Here is a 16,740-nt window from a genome sequence, read left to right as displayed (position 1 = left end):
TTGGGGAGGGGTTTAACCTAACTGAAAGTAAAACTAATATAAAAAAAAGTAAAAAAAAAAATAAAGGGGGGGTCAGCTAAACAGCAGCAGAAGCTGTGGCAGATGCACAAAAACATTCTAGAAGGAACCATTGGTTCTTTGCACTGTGAACACAGGAGAGGTATGCAGTATGTAGCACACCACACTGCAATTCACTGTAATGTGGTAGTATACAGCACTGGATACAACACTTTTCAGCAGAGCTGTATAGTATAGCAGCAACTATCTCTCCCTGGTAAACACTGTGTGTGATCTCTACCTATCTGCTCGAAGCCTACTACACACACTGGCTGTGTATATGACATACAGTATATATCAGTTATATGCAGATATTCTGTATTGTGGTATTATGTCATATGCTATACGTCATTGGCACTGGGCCCCTGAGTCTGTTTACCTGTGTAAAGTCAACTGTCGACTTTGACATTGTTTATATTTGTATGTATAGGGATTACATTTAAAGTAGACACAACTAACTTCCTTGAACAGAAAAATGCTGTTTATTACAGCAAAATTAAAATAAAGTATACACAAGGCTTATAGCCACGAGTAAAGTTATAAGTAGCAAAACAACTTCTCAGCTGGACTGTACATAGTCCATGTCCTGGATAAGTCACTTGATCCAGCCTGTGTTTCTCTTTAACCCCTTGCCGCCCGCCCATCGTAAAAATACAGGCGGGCGGCAGATGCTTCCCGGTGGGTGGACGTACATGTACGAGCAGAATCCCGCCGGGAAGGTAAACAGCCGTTACCAGCTGTTTCATACCAGCGTTCGGCCAGCTCTATAGCCGGCCCATCGCTTGTATAACCTTACATTGTGCGCCCCCCCTGATGCCGCCCCCCTCCCTCCATTGCCGCTGCCGGTTATCCCAGGCACCGCTGCCCCCCCTGCGGTGCCCAGGACCAAGAAGCCCGGCTCAGCGGCTGCTCGTAGAGAGAAGGAAGAGAGATCAGCATTTCCCCCACCGCTGATCTCTCCTCCTCTCTCTAAAGGCGGAAACACTGTGTATTACATCACTTCCGCCTTTAGCTGTCATTTCTCTGGCTGAGAGCCAGAGAAGAAGCTGATGAAGCAGATCTCTGCGCGCTTTGATTGGCAGTTCATAAACCATTGTGAGCAATGGAAGAACGAGCGTAGAAACGCTCACGAAAATGTACAAAATTCTTCTGTTGCGCATTTTTGGGCATTGCCAATGGAGTCTATGGGGAGGAGAAGCGCTATTAACTGCCCAAAGAAGCTCCTGTATCTTTTCAGGCGTCTGGCGGTTTCCTGCTAGGAGTTATTCTGCTCAGGTGTGAACCAGGGCCATTGAAAATCATAGGATTTCTTGTGCTGGGCAGTTAAAAGCGCTTTTCGAACAGCTCGAAAATGCCTAGGTGTGAACCAGGGCTTATAGATGGGTAAACATTATGAACTAAAACAAGAAAATTGTATTTCATACTTACCGTTATTTTCCTTTCCTGTCTAGCTCCATGGCAGCACACGAATTGGTTAACCCCTCCCTCCTCCCCCTAATCAGGATTGTAGCTCATAAATTTGAACGTGTCGCCCAGCTAGCTGTTCCGTAACTCGACGACCGATCGGGTGGGCCCTGTGCTGCCATGAAGCTAGACAGGAAAGGAAAATTACGGTAAGTATGAAATACAATTTTCCTGTTTTCCTGTCAGCTCCACGGCAGCACACGAATGGGAATTAACTAGCCAAAACACAGGGAGGGTACGCGTAAAAAATGTAATCATATACCCATAGCAGAAGAAATAACCGATGGCCAAAACCGACAGTCAAGGCAGCTGGATCTACACAATAATGATTCATAAATGTGTGACGAGACGACCAAGTGGCCGCCTTACAAACAGTCTCCAAGGACACTCGACTTGCTGCTGCTCAGGACGTAGAGAGACTCCTTGTGGAATGTGCCGAGACCGCAGAAGGCACCGGTAGGTGTTTAGCCTCGTAAGCCAACGTGATAGTTTTCACCACCCATGAAGCAATGAGTCTACTGGATGCCTTAGCGCCCTTCCTTGCTCCCGCTGGTACCACAAAAAGATGGTCTGTAGACCATAGCCCTTCGGTGGCTGAGATATACTCATGCAGCGTCCCTGCGACGTCCAAACGACCAATGCGAGCATCATCAGTGGACTGAAAGGTAGGAAGAACAATTTCCTGCCGCATATGGAAATCGGTCACTGCTTTAGGTACGAACCCAAGCATAGGAACTAGGACCACCCTTTCGGCCCGGAAGGTCATAAAGGGTTCTTTAAACCCCAGAGCGGCCAGCTCTGAAACCCTCCGAGCGGAGGTGATGGCAACCAAGAAGGCCGTTTTCAACGTAAGATGCCACAGATACAGCGTATCTCTGAAATCGTCTGAGGCCAGAAAATCGAGAACAAGAGGAAGGTCCCATTTAGGGAACTGTCGTGCCCTGGTCAGTCTCACCTGCAATGCAGCCTTAAAAAACTGAAGCACCGGGGCATTGGAAGCAAGTCGGAGGTCAGTAAAGGCCGGCAATGCCGAAATCTGGCCTTTGAGAGTGCTAACGCTCAATTCCGTGTCCAAACCCTGCTGCAGAAAGTCCAGCACAATGCGAATGCCTGGAACTTCTGCCACACCCTATTGTAAGTACGGTTTGTGCTGGCTTTCCTAGGGAGCAGGAGAGTGTCAATGACCCTGTCCGAACAACCTAGCGTGACCAGCCTCGCCTCTCAACATCCAGGCCGTCAGGCAAAGCTTCATTGGTGCCGGATCCAGAACCGGCCCCTGAGAAAGAAGGTTCGGTAAGAGCGGCAGGGGCCGTATGCTCAGTTGGTGAAGGAGAGGATACCAGTTCGGAATGACTGCAAGGACTGTCACATCTTCTCCGCAGAAACTGAAGGATCAAAGGAACCGGCAGAAAGGCATACGCCTTCCGGAACGTCCATTCTGCCGTAAGGGCGTCCGTTGCCAGTGCTTGAGGGCAAGGGAACCTCGAAAAGAATCTGATTACTTTGGCGTTGATTCGGGACGCAAACAGATCCACTTCTGGAATGAAGTTCCAGTCCACCAGATCCTGAAAGACTTTTTCCAGCAGGCACCACTTGTTGTTGTCCACTGTAACACGAGATAGATAGTCCGCCTGGAGATTGAGGACCACGGGAACATACACAGCTGCGATGTGAAGGAGATTGATCTGGGCCCAAGTCAGAATAGGAGAGACAAGGAGCAAGGAGGACAATCAGCAAGGAGCGGCTGCGCGTTCCACCTTGCCTCCTGACATAAGCCACTGCGGTGGTGTTGTCCACTTTCAGGAGGACAGATTTCCCAAGGACTAGCTGCTTGAAAGCTAACAATGCTTGAAAAATCGCTCTCAATTCCAGAACATTAGAGACAACCCCTCTCGCCTGAAAATCCCATCTCTCCTGGGCTAACTGACCCAGACACGTTGCCCCCCACCCCAGTTCGCTGGCATCGGTGGAAGTGATCATCCATGAAGTTGGGTGGAGAGACGGACAACAAAGGAGATTGTGATCCTTGAACCACCAAGTGAGGCTGCTCCTCATCCGGGAAGTAATCTGAATCAATTGGTCGAAAGATTCTGTCCTCCACTGGCTCAAGAACCCGGTCTGGAAAAGACGGGACCTCCATTGGGCCCACTTGACCATGGGAATCATGGACACCATAGTGCCCACAATCCGAAGACACTGAAATGCCGGAAGGTGATCGTGAGTGAATGCCATCAACAGGCGTTGTCTGATATGGGGCATTCTCTCCGCAGGAAGAGAGACCGTACCATGTACCGTATCCAGCTTGGCCCCTAGGTACACCAGATCTTGTGAGGGTGACAGGTGGCTCTTCTCCAGGTTGATGACCCAACCGAACTGTTCCAGAGTTGAGAACACTAGTGCCCGATGTTCGAACAACGACTCTCGGTTCTGATGTAAAAGTAGAATGTTGTCCAGGTAATGGAAGATACGTATCCCCTGCTCCCGAAGCAAGGCTACCACAGCTAGTAGAACCTTAGAAAACACCCTCGGAGACGTTGTGAGCCTGAAGGGAAGACAGAGGAACTGATAGTGTAGACTGCATAGAGAAAACTGGAGGAAACATTGAAAAGAACACTGGATGGGAACATGGAAGTAGGCGTCTTTCAAATCTATGGAGAGCATCCAATCTCCAGGATATATCATCTTCAAGATGGTTTGCAGTGACTCCATTTTGAAATGGTCTTTGACTATGAACTTGTTCAGGAAAGTCAGGTCGATCACTGGCCTCCAATCCCCGGTCCTTTTCTGTACGAGGAAAAGAGGAGAGTAAATGCCCCCAAAGCATTCCAAACGTGGAACAGGGGATATCACGCCCTGAACCAGGAGGTTCTCCACATAGGAAAGGAGGACTGACCTCCGAACAAGATCCAAAGGAAGCGGTGTTGGACGAAAGAAGGGACCAGGGGTTTTGTGAAAAACCCAATGATGGCTTCTGGTAACAGTCTCTAGGACCCAGGGGTCTGAGATCTTGTCCGCCCAGATTTTCCCGAACTTGGCCAATCTTGCGCCCACCTGGAAAACCCAGACGGGCAAGCCTTCAAAAGGACTTCCCCGGGTTATAAGCCAGGGCTTCCTTTCCTCTGTTAAACGCCTCCTTCCTGAACAGCGCGTTTTTCTCCGTCATAAGCCTCCGGTCCTGAGGAATAAAGCCGGACTTCCCGCCAGTGGCTTTGGCTATCGCGGTGTCCAGCTTATTGCCAAATAGAGTTTGACCTTCAAATGGGATCTTACACCACCCCTGCTTAGAGTTGGGATCAGCCACCCATGGTCTGAGCCACAAGGCTCTTCTGCCAGTAACTGCAGACAACATAACTCTGGCTAAGGACCTGATACCGATGCTTCGGCAAAGAAGATGGAAGACAACCTGATGTTCCGCAGAAGAGACAAGATCTCGGCTTCACCGAGATCATCCGAGACATCGGTGTCGACCGAAGCCTCCAGGGCCTTGGAGGTTGCTACCATGGCAACAGTGGGCTTGCAGGCACCCCCGGTCATAAGGTAGATCTTTTTAAGATCCAGGTCCGCCCTCCGATCCAACACATCTTTAAATGTGACGGCATCGTCCAGAGGCAACGTGACATGCCTCGCCAGTCTCATGAGGGCTGCGTCCACGACAAGTGCTTAAACTCCTCTTTTTTAAAGGGATACAACTTGGAGAACCTATTGCGAAAGGAAGCCTTCCTCTCTACCTGACCCCATTCTTCCTGGATATTATCCTTGATTTCATCCATGAAGGGGAATGACAACATCTCCTTCCTAACATGCTTGAAATACAGTCTCTTCTTCTCAGGCTGTTCCACAGCCTGTTCCCAAAGAAGAGCCTGCCGAACGGTTTTAACGAAGGGCTGGACTAAGGCAAAATCAAACCCCTCAAACTGGTCATTCTCATCCTCAGAAGAGGAAGAATCTGAATGGGGACGAGAAGAATCACAGCCTTTACTAGAGCCAATAGTTCCGGACGGCCACGGCCTAGCCCTGGAAGCTGGCCTCTGGCGACAGTGCCTGAGCGGCAGAAAAGGTGTCCTGATAGACCGTCTTCATCATGGACATGACTTGTGAGGTGTCCGCATCCCTATCCTTAGTGGTCTCCATAAAACATGACTGGCAAGCAGTCTTCCCTGGCGAGGCCCTATTAGGGCAAGCCCAACACCACCCAGGGTGGGGTTGTGGATGATGAGAGGGCCCTGGCTGTGCAGAGGGAATCCGTTGATTTACAGACGGAGACCTCCTATCGTAACGATGCAAACGCTTAGCTGCAGGAGAAGGAGACCTCCCCTGACTGGAAACAGAGGACCGTCCTCGCTCACGGCCATGCCGAGACCCGGACCTAGAACTGAAAAGAAGGAAACGATAAGAAACATAATGCTAACCTTAGCCTATGATCCATGCAAAGAAGCAGGTGCCCACCTTCTCTGTGACTGGCAATCTTTTGCTGGGGAAGACATGTCCAGGGGCATGCTGTAAGTAACATGACTGATCAATATGCAACATGGATAAATAATAAATACAACTGGTGCCCAAAAAGTAAGAACTACACACCTGAAGGCAGAGTTAGCACAGACCCGGCTGGCTGGTAGGAGCGAACAACCACCAAACACATTCAGCCACATGGAGAGCACCCAGCAGACTAAATACCTGCTGGCAGGTGTCTCCGCCCAGAGAGCAGCAGTGAACAGTGGAACGCACCTGCGTTCCCCACTTGTACCGGTCAAGGGCCTCCCGGGCCCCGCACTTCAGGCCATCCAGCGGCAGAAGATGGAACCGGAGCGCATCTGGTGCACTCCAACCCCGCCGCCGGAAACAAAACCACGGCCGGAAACCGGAAGTCCGCTGGCGGCTGGACCTCACAGCTTCTAGCCCCATAGAGAATGGTAGGAGCACTCCACGCTGCAAAAAACGAAGGATAGGACATAACTCCCGCAGATGCTTAGGAAAGCTTCCCCATACCGCAGTTCCATAGTGCCTCGCACCTGGCTAGCTTGCCCCGAGGATCGCCAGCGGGGACTCACAACCACTTATCCATTTAAGACATCAGAGAAGGGACTTCACCAACCAGCAGATGGCGGACAGCAAGGGCGTTATCCTCGCAAGGTAGGCACACTGCAAAACAACCTGTAGATTAGGGAGGGGGGAAAAAAGAACAGCTAGCTGGGCGACTCGTTCAAATTTTTGAGCTACAATCCTGATCAGGGGGATGAGGGAGGGGTTAACCCATTCGCGTGCTGCCATGGAGCTGACAGGAAACATAATTAATGGGCAGTTTGAGGGAGAACATGAAAATAGTCTATATAAGATACTTTATTACCTTTTGGTTATTATTGGTCTGGATAATAATGTCTGGATGTTGTGCCAGCAACTATGGAGTGACTAAGCTACATAGTTACATAGTATTTGGGGTTGAATAAAGACATGCGTCCATCAAGTCCAACCCATATAGGTCCACGCATCATCTCCTTCTTAGGGATACTGGTATCCCTGGATATTACGGTCCCTCAAGAAATTGTCCAAAAGTTTCTTCAACAAATCTACACTCTTGGCTGAAATCACTGCCGATGGCAGTGAGTTCCAGACCTTAACCGCTCTTACTGTAAAGAACCCTCTCCGCCCATTGTGCTGGAATTTTTTCTCCAACTTTAGGTGGTGGCCTCTTTGTAATTGAGTTAACCTCAAACAGTTTGTTGCCAATGTTGCTTGTCCATTTGATTTAAGTAACTTTTTTTAAGCCCACCCCCCATTTCAGAGTTTAAAAGCTCCTCCAGTCTTTCTGCCATTTTCCCCCCCAGAAATGCTGCACCTCCCCCATTAAGGTGCAGCCCGTCTCTGCTGTAGAGCCGATAGCCGACTGCGAAGTCAGCCCAGTTCTCCAGGAAACCAAATCCCTCCTTCTGACACCAGCTCTGAAGCCACTTGTTAAGCTCCCTCAACTCGCGCTGTCTGTCCGGAGTGGCTCTTGGCACCGGTAGTATCTCTGAGAAAACTACCGTGGAGGTCCTTTCCTTCAGCCTAGCACCTAGGTCTCTGAACTCCTTTTTTAGGACACTCCAGTTTCCTCCTATTTTGTCATTGGTGCCGATGTGCACCATGACAACGGGGTCGTGCCCAACCCCATCTAGTAATCTGTCAATTCGCTCTGCAACGTGTCGAACACGGGCCCCCGGTAGGCAGCACACTGTTCGACACTCACGGTTCCGATGACAGATTACCCTGTGAGTCCACCTGATGATGGAGTCTCTCACCACCAGAATCTGCCTCTCCTGACCCTCCATCCGACTCCCCTCGCTGGAGCAGTCACTCCCCCTCCCGATATAGGATGCATCCTGCTCCAGCAGAGTCCCCCTGAACTAGTATCTCCAACATCATGCAACTTGGCAAACTTATTGGGGTGAACCAGATCAGGGCTGACATCTCTAGCACTCTTCCCTCTCCCACGCCTTCTAACAGTAACCCAGCTCCCCACCTCGGGATCCTGCTCCTTCAACCCCCCCTCCACCACAGCCTGGAGCATTATGTCCAGACTCTTTTCCATGACTGTTATGCTCCTAAGTGTTGCCAGTTTCTTGCTTAGATCCAGAATCTGGGTGTCCAAACAAGCAACTCGCTCACATCTCGCGCAAATGTATTCCCCCTCGAACGCATGTTCAAGGAACGCATACATTGCGCACGACATGCACCTGGTTGCATACCCACCCATGGAAGACATTATTTTAATTAACCCTTCTTATTTATTTATTTATTTATTTACTTTTATATAATTTTTATGTAAATCGAAACTACTTATTTGTGTATTTATTTATCTAAGGTTTAGTGGTTCACAAGTGGCACGTTCAATAACTTGTTTGTTAAACTAAATTTAATTTATACCACCGCCCTGGAAGAAGTTACAACCGCCCTGGAATAAGTTTCCCAGTGATTAGCTTTCACTCTGCCCTGCAGTTAAATTATATTAAATGAAATGTAATTAAATTGCACTAGCGACTAGGGGTTGGATTTATTTATTTATTTTTTTTGTTTGTTTATTTTATTTTTTTTGCACTGTGACAGTACTGTAATACATAGCTTGCCTACATTATTATTTAGGAAGGAAAAGTAGCATTAGTTAAACGGTTACCCTAAAATAATGAGTTCATATGGTAATTTTTATGTAGGAACTACCGTTTGTTAAGGACACAGGATAGGTTTAATATGAGTATATTAAGGCCTATTTATATGGTATACAGGTATATCTATCCACAATGATTATTACTTGCTTTTTTGGGCATTTATTCTGACAGTGCTGACAGGATTATTATAGGCATTTACTAATAATGTTTTCATATTTAGATATCCGCTTTTTTGTCACATGAGTATCTACCATATAGTCATACACTACAACCAAATGTTCTAAAATGATTTTACTACAGGTGCACCAAAATTAAATTTTTTTAAAACGAAAAAAAAAAGTCAGACCGAAACCGAAAATTATTTTTTTTCTAACCTTTTTAACTTTTTTTACTTTTTCTAAACTTTTTAATTAATCTTTTTTTTAATACACATTTTTATTTTTTAACTTTACTGTCGGGGGCTCTGGGGAAATATTAGAGGTCTAGACCCCCGATATTTCCCTTGAAAATAGAAAAGAGATTGTGGACACAGTCATCAATCTCTTTTTTCTGCATCCCCTGTTATAAATGAACAGGAGTCCTCTATACTGAGTGTTCCTGTTTATTCATAACTTGTGGAGATAATATGTTTAGCATATCCACAATCATGAAAGGTAGAGCACTTCCTATTCATTCATAATTGGGGACACAGTAAACATACTCTGTCCTCAATTATTTACAGGCAGTCAGCAACCACTCTTCATCCCAACTAGCTGTTAGAGAAGGCTGAGCCGGCAGTGCGGGGAGGAGAGCTCTGTCTATTTTGACTCCTCCCCCGCACAGCTGCCCTGGCCTCCTGTGACTGTTGACAGCTGTCTCCGCCCCCACACCACTCTCCTGATCTGTCACAGCCGAGCAGGGCGGTGCAGGAGCAGAGCCTGGCCTTTTGTGACACGCCGGCCACTCACAATGCTCTCCTCCCTCACACCGTGCGGACTCCTCTAACAGGTTATTTTCTCCCTGCTGGATGCTGCGCTGTGTCAAAGGGGAGAAGAGAAACCAGGCATGCACCGCAATTTCGGCTGGAAGATGGCTTGTTCAGTATTTTGCCAAAAGTGCATTTTTTGGGTAAAATATTTCAGCGGCCAAAATTTCGGTGCATCCCTAGATTTTACTATGTATCATGTTGGGGAAATTAAGGTTTTAACATTGTAGATAGTTATGTTATTATACAGTTAAAATAATGGATATCTTGTCTTTCCTTTCAATTATATAGAATAGTAACAGGTTGTCCTAATACTTTTAAAAGTGCCAATTTGTTGTTTCTTGTATCTAATTAGTCTGTTTCTGTTTCTAGATCCGTATTTTGTCAATGCTGTGGAATGGAAAGATCATGTGTATTTTTTCTTCAGGGAGACCGCAGTAGAATTCAGCTACCTTGAGAAGGTATTTTTTCAATTATAAAACTACTGTGATAGTCTTGTGCTCTGAAAATTAAATACCTTTAAATGCACTAATTTCTTATCCTATTTTTTTTTTTTTTATGAATCAGTCAAAAATGTACTCCACATTAACACGCAAGGGCAATTTTTGGGGGACTTTTATGCAGTTGTTTTATAACTTGTCACAATTTCTTCCTATTTAAAAGCCAGGAAATGAAACATATGCTCCCAAATGAAAGCTTAATGTGTCTAGACAAAAGGATTTATGAGACTTTAGGGTAGACTATAAAAGCTAATAAGTATAAGGTGTAAACAAGACTTCAACAAAATGCAAACTTTGTGCTGATCCAGGGTTTAACTTCGGGGTACATTAGCACCAAATGCGAATCTCCAGAATACTTTGCCTGATTTGTAAACTGTGGTCAGATGGCAAAGTATGGCCAATTATAGGGGTTGGCAAATGTCAGCTCTTCCATCAGCTGTTTGTCAGTGTGTATTGGAGCTGGATGACCTAGGGAGAGAGCTAACAGTCAAAGCGATTTCAGGGAGAGATAGAATCTGCTGTACAGTGCTACTTACAGAGCTATACAGTGATGTATAGTGCTTCTGCTACATTACAGTGAATTGCAGTGTAGTGGGTTACAGAGAGTGGAGTGTACCTCCTGTATTAACCCTTAGTGCTCCATTACTGTAAATGTAGTGTGTACCACCCATTGTATGCACAGTACCCAACAGTCCTTGATAGCTCTACCTTTTATTGTGCAGAGTGAACTTCGTGACACAGGCAAAGTTGCTGTTTGTTAGCAGGACATCACCACAATTATAATTGTGGTCCAGTTTACTGTATCAAATCACCAGATTGTGCAGTGCACCCAGCGGTGTATTTACCTCTGCTGCTGCCCTAGGCAAGGCAGCAACGCCGCCCTGTAGTGCACCACAGTTCCATATCCACCATCCCTCTATTGCCTTAGCTGCTAATAAAATTAGGCAATGGCAGGCCTAAAGGGAGAGGCAGAGGTTCTTTACACACAACTAGTGGGGGGGCAAGCAGGTTCGCACCTTTCAGAGGCAGCACATGTTTGTCTTTTCTGGCAGTAGATGTGCTATATAGTGAGAGCATTCGGGGGAAGTGGTGGAGTAAATAACCAAGCCTTAACCCTTTCCCTGCCAAGGATGTATGGCATACGGAGGCACAAAAGTGTTCCTGGCTGGCCAAGGACGTACATGGCATTTACAGTTCTGCTATAAGCTTATGGTCGCTTTAGCGACCATGAGCTTATACTAGAACAGTTCCCCGGACTGTCCCCTTCAAATTAATAGTTATCCGCTATTAACGCTATCACTTCCTGTTCATTCAAGAATTTATGAATGGGGAGTAGCACTCACTACAGAGGCTCCTCCACATTCATAAACTGGTGATAGTAAATATTTTGCTATCATCAGTTTCGGAATGAATGGGGAGCCTCTATACTGAGTGCTTCCCATTCATTGAGCGCTGGGGCTGCAGAAAAAGAAAATTGAGGACTCTATGTCCTCAATTTCTTTTTCTAAGTTAAAAGGGAAATGTCAGGGGTCTATTTAGACCCCAGATATTTCACAGCAGCCCCCCAACAGTAAAAAAAAATATTAAAAAATAAATAGAAAATGTTAAAAAATAAAAAAATAAATAAAAAAGATGTAATTATTAAAAAAAATGTGTACAAAAAACTAATAACAAAAAGCACAACCCCTCCCTCCACCCACATAACATACACATATTGAGGTGTACGCCATGCACATGCGCTGCAGTGCGTTGTTAGAACGCATCACAGTGCATGATTTTTTTAATGTATTTTTTTCTTTTAAAAAAAATGTAATTAACTGGCAGCACATGGCAAAGCTTTGTGACGCATTGCCATGTGTTGTGATCTTTGTGTTGCAATTAAATATACGCCTGTATTATTTTAATTACAACACAAACACCAACACAGCGTAAAAACTATTTTTTAACATAAGTCGCTTATTTACAGTTTTCACAAAGATAGCATGGACAGCACTCTCGGATAGGATCTGGGGAAATTAATTATGTAACTCTACCTAGCCTGCGGCCCTGGAAGACAGGAGGAGTACCTGTGCTTGTGAAAACAAAAAGGACAAACGTGAGGGCGCAAAGCTGAAGGGGCTATATACTGTAGCTAAGTTAGACATTGTGAGAGGGAAAACGGAATGAGATGAAGCACTTACTTGAGTGGATCACAGGGCCAGATGAGGACCGGTCTGTGGGGAGGATCGTGAAGTCCAAGGTGTATAATCAATGAAGGCTGGTATGCTGCCTGGGGCTGCTCATCCCAAGGAGGGAAGCGATGGTGAGGAGAGAGGAGAGAGGGGTGGACGGGGGAGCGGGTAGTGACACACGAATTTCGTCCGTGTCCCCGCTGCTGTGATGGGAAGTGCAGGCGATGTGCGGAGTAGCGTCTGGCTGGGCTGCTGTGGCTGCAGCTGCGGGGGGAGAGGCTCGATCTGTATGTGGACTGAGACTTGACCTGTGCCCGGGCCGTGATGGTGATGTTGGATGAAAGTCGGCCGGGATGATAGCAGGGTGAAGAGTGGTCGTGGGTGGAGGATCGGGAGCAACGCGTTTCGAGGATACAACCTCTTTATCAAGCTCAATGGAAATGGTATAACAGCGGCGGGAATCCGCCGGTTTTAATGTGACAGCTGGGCTGAGTTTGGAGGCAGTGAGCGGCAAAGCCGCGATTTGAATCTGTTCAGCCTCGGTGTATGTTTGCGGGTTCCGTATGGGCCATGAAGATGGACTGGGGGGTTAAATGATTTAAGAGACTATGAATAAGAAATTTAGGGAAACGAAAACCAATAGTTTATTGTTGTAGAAACGGAGCGTGGGCATCAAAACCCTGGGTGGTTCATTGCAAGTGGCATTATAATTAGTATGGAAAAGGATCTTTTGAGAAGTGAATAAAGAGAGAGTGAACAGGGCATTCAATTAAAAGATTAAAAGATTAGTGGTAATGTACTAAAACTGTAACTCAAGTATGCATGATGAATACATGCAAGAGGGGGACTACTGTATGTCAATAAACCTGGAGCTTATATTAAGGGTGGTCCTTGTAAGGAATGATTCCAACAGCTTATTTATTATTCATAATAGAAAGGTAAAACATTGGAGATAAATTAGAGCCTAAATAATGAAAAGTAAAACATTTTTTAGAAGTAAAAAATATTCTAAAAAATTGATGAAAACTATATCGATTATAAAAATTATAAGAATTAAAATGTATGGGGAAATTAAAATAGGAATTGGAGAATAGAACATGAGCACACAGGTGATCTGGTTTCTGTACAAGCATGCTGTTATATGGGGCTAGGGCTGATATTAAGTGCTTGTATAAGACCTGTGCTCGTGGTGGTGGACACGGGATGTATAAGAGGCCAATTTATCCGTATGTCCAGAGCCCTGAGTGGGTATCATATGTTATAAACTGGTTAAAATTTCCAATTCCTCGTTTAATCCTGTTGGAGCAAGGGTGTTGAGTTTGTAGATCCAAAAAGTTTCTTGTCTACATAACTTTTGGAAACGCTCGGCTGGGGAAAAATGGTCAGGAATATGTTCTATGGCAAAAACACGTAAATCCTGTATGCGTTTGCCGTGTTTTATGGTGAGATGTCTGGCGACGCTATGGTCACAGTTGCCTTCGGCAATAAAGCGTCTGTGGTCCCCCATCCTTTGTCTTAACAGGCGGATGGTGCGGCCGATGTATAATAAATTGCATGGGCATTTTAGACCATATACTACATGGTTATGTGGGCATGTGATAAACTGTTTTATGGAGTAACTGTTGGGTAATAAACTGGCATGTGAGGCAACAAGGTTTTTTGCATTGATGGTTCCCCACTCTGTTGTCAAATTTCTGGTGTAGTGTGTCACTAGAGTGCCCAGTCGTTATCCTGCTTGGTGCTATTTTGTTCTTAAGGTTACGGGCTCTCAGGAACCTAGACAACAGTTACTCCATAAAACAGTTTATCACATGCTCACACGACCATGTAGTATATGGTCTAAAATGCCCATGCAATTTATTATACATTGGCCGCACCATCCGCCCGTTAAGAAAAAGGATAGGGGACCACAGACGCTTTATGGCCAAAGGCAACTGTGACCATAGCGTCCCCAGACATTTCGCCATAAAACACGGCAAACGCACACAGGATTTACGTGTTTTTGCCATAGAACATATTCCTGACCACTTTTCCCCAGCCGAGCGTTTCCAAAAGTTATGTAGACAAGAAACTTTTTAGATCTACAAACTCAACACCCTTGCTCCAACAGGATTAAACGAGGAATTGTAAATTTTTACCAATTTATAACCCATTGATGCCCACTCAGGGCTCTGGACATACGGATAAATTGGCCTCTTATACATCCCGTGTCCACCACCACGAGCACAGGTCTTATACAAGCACTTAATATCAGCCCTAGCCCCATATAACAGCATGCTTGTACAGAAACCAGATCACCTGTGTGCTCATGTTCTATTCTCCAATTCCTATTTTAATTTCCCCATACATTTTAATTCTTATAATTTTTATAATCGATATAGTTTTCATCAATTTTTTACTTTATTTTTTACTTCTAAAAAATGTTTTACTTTTCATTATTTAGGCTCTAATTTATCTCCAATTTTTTACCTTTCTATTATGAATAATAAATAAGCTGTTGGAATCATTCCTTACAAGGACCACCCTTAATATAGGCTCCAGGTTTATTGACATACAGTAGTCCCCCTCTTGCATGTATTCATCATGCATACTTGAGTTACAGTTTTAGTACATTACCACTAATCTTTTAATCTTTTAATTGAATGCCCTGTTCACTCTCTCTTTATTCACTTCTCAAAAGATCCTTTTCCATACTAATTATAATGCCACTTGCAATGAACCATATGCTTATACAGAAACCAGATCACCTGTGTGCTCATGTTCTATTCTCCAATTCCTATTTTAATTTCCCCATACATTTTAATTCTTATAATTTTTATAATCGATATAGTTTTCATCAATTTTTTAGAATATTTTTTACTTCTAAAAAATGTTTTACTTTTCATTATTTAGGCTCTAATTTATCTCCAATGTTTTACCTTTCTATTATGAATAATAAATAAGCTGTTGGAATCATTCCTTACAAGGACCACCCTTAATATAAGCTCCAGGTTTATTGACATACAGTAGTCCCCCTCTTGCATGTATTCATCATGCATACTTGAGTTACAGTTTTAGTACATTACCACTAATCTTTTAATCTTTTAATTGAATGCCCTGTTCACTCTCTCTTTATTCACTTCTCAAAAGATCCTTTTCCATACTAATTATAATGCCACTTGCAATGAACCACCCAGGGTTTTGATGCCCACGCTCCGTTTCTACAACAATAAACTATTGGTTTTCGTTTCCCTAAATTTCTTATTCATAGTCTCTTAAATCATTTAACCCCCCAGTCCATCTTCATGGCCCATACGGAACCCGCAAACATACACCGAGGCTGAACAGATTCAAATCGCGGCTTTGCCGCTCACTGCCTCCAAACTCAGCCCAGCTGTCACATTAAAACCGGCGGATTCCCGCTGGCGTTATACCATTTTCATTGAGATAAATAAAGAGGTTGTATCCTCGAAACGAGTTGCTCCCGATCATCCACCCATGACCACACTGACCTGACCACTCTTCACCCATCTATCATCCCGGCCGACTTTCATCCAACATCACCATCACGGCCCGGGCACAGGTCAAGTCGCAGGCCACATACAGATCGAGCCTCTCCCCCCGCAGCTGCAGCCACAGCAGCCCAGCCAGACGCTACTCCGCACATCGCCTGCACTTCCCATCACAGCAGCGGGGACACGGACGAAATTCGTGTGTCACTACCCGCTCCCCCGTCCACCCCTCTCTCCTCTCTCCTCACCATCGCTTCCCTCCTTGGGATGAGCAGCCCCAGGCAGCATACCAGCCTTCATTGAATATACACCTTGGACTTCACGATCCTCCCCACAGACCGGTCCTCATCTGGCCCGGTGATCCACTCAAGTAAGTGCTTCATCTCATTCCGTTTTCCCTCTCACAATGTCTAACTTAGCTATATAGCCCCTTCAGCTTTGCGCCCTCACGTTTGTCCTTTTTATTTACAGTTTTGTGTACCATCATTTTTTTTACCTTTTCGCAAAAAGGCGCAATTTCAAATTTGCAAATATTTGTTATTTATTATCTAAATACAGTTTTATCTTTTAGATTTAGTCAGAAAATAATTGTTTTGGTGCACCTCTACTGATTTTAGTGCTTTATCAATTGAATTATGTATTGTTATTGGTTTAATATTAATTTGAGAAACATTTGAGCAATTATCGCAGGGCCAAAAAAATTTGTATCACCATCCTTTTATTCTACCGGGCCTGCGCTTTAAGAAAATATATGGTTTGGGGGGTCTTTTACAAACGCTAGCAACACAGCGTTGAACATAAAATCAATGGGAAAAATTGCAAAAATGGCGTGGCCAGCTGATTTGAAAAATGTTCCGGAGGGCTTGGCAGCGAAAGGGTTAATCATCCTCCTTCTCTCAGGTGCAGAGCAGTGACGTGCGGTACCTTCTGTACTGGGTGAGGCATTCCCCAGCC

At 45.1% G+C, this 16,740-nt stretch overlaps 1 protein-coding gene across 1 annotated transcript in view; it reads left to right on the top strand.

The window, feature by feature from the left end:
• LOC108787221 (semaphorin-6B-like) overlaps positions 1-10,103 on the top strand; it is a 68,271-nt gene extending 58,168 nt beyond the window's left edge. The window contains exon 4 of the mRNA XM_018556713.1: positions 9,997-10,103. Coding sequence (XP_018412215.1) covers positions 9,997-10,103 — 107 coding nt within the window. The remainder of the gene's footprint in view (positions 1-9,996) is intronic.
• Positions 10,104-16,740: the final 6,637 nt, after the last annotated feature.

This window comes from Nanorana parkeri, unplaced genomic scaffold (genome assembly GCF_000935625.1).
Source record: "Nanorana parkeri isolate BGI_ZX_2015 unplaced genomic scaffold, ASM93562v1 scaffold249, whole genome shotgun sequence".
Taxonomy (NCBI): domain Eukaryota; kingdom Metazoa; phylum Chordata; class Amphibia; order Anura; family Dicroglossidae; genus Nanorana; species Nanorana parkeri.
Note: the sequence above shows the minus strand (reverse complement) of the source record. Positions and strands in the feature narration are given on the sequence as shown.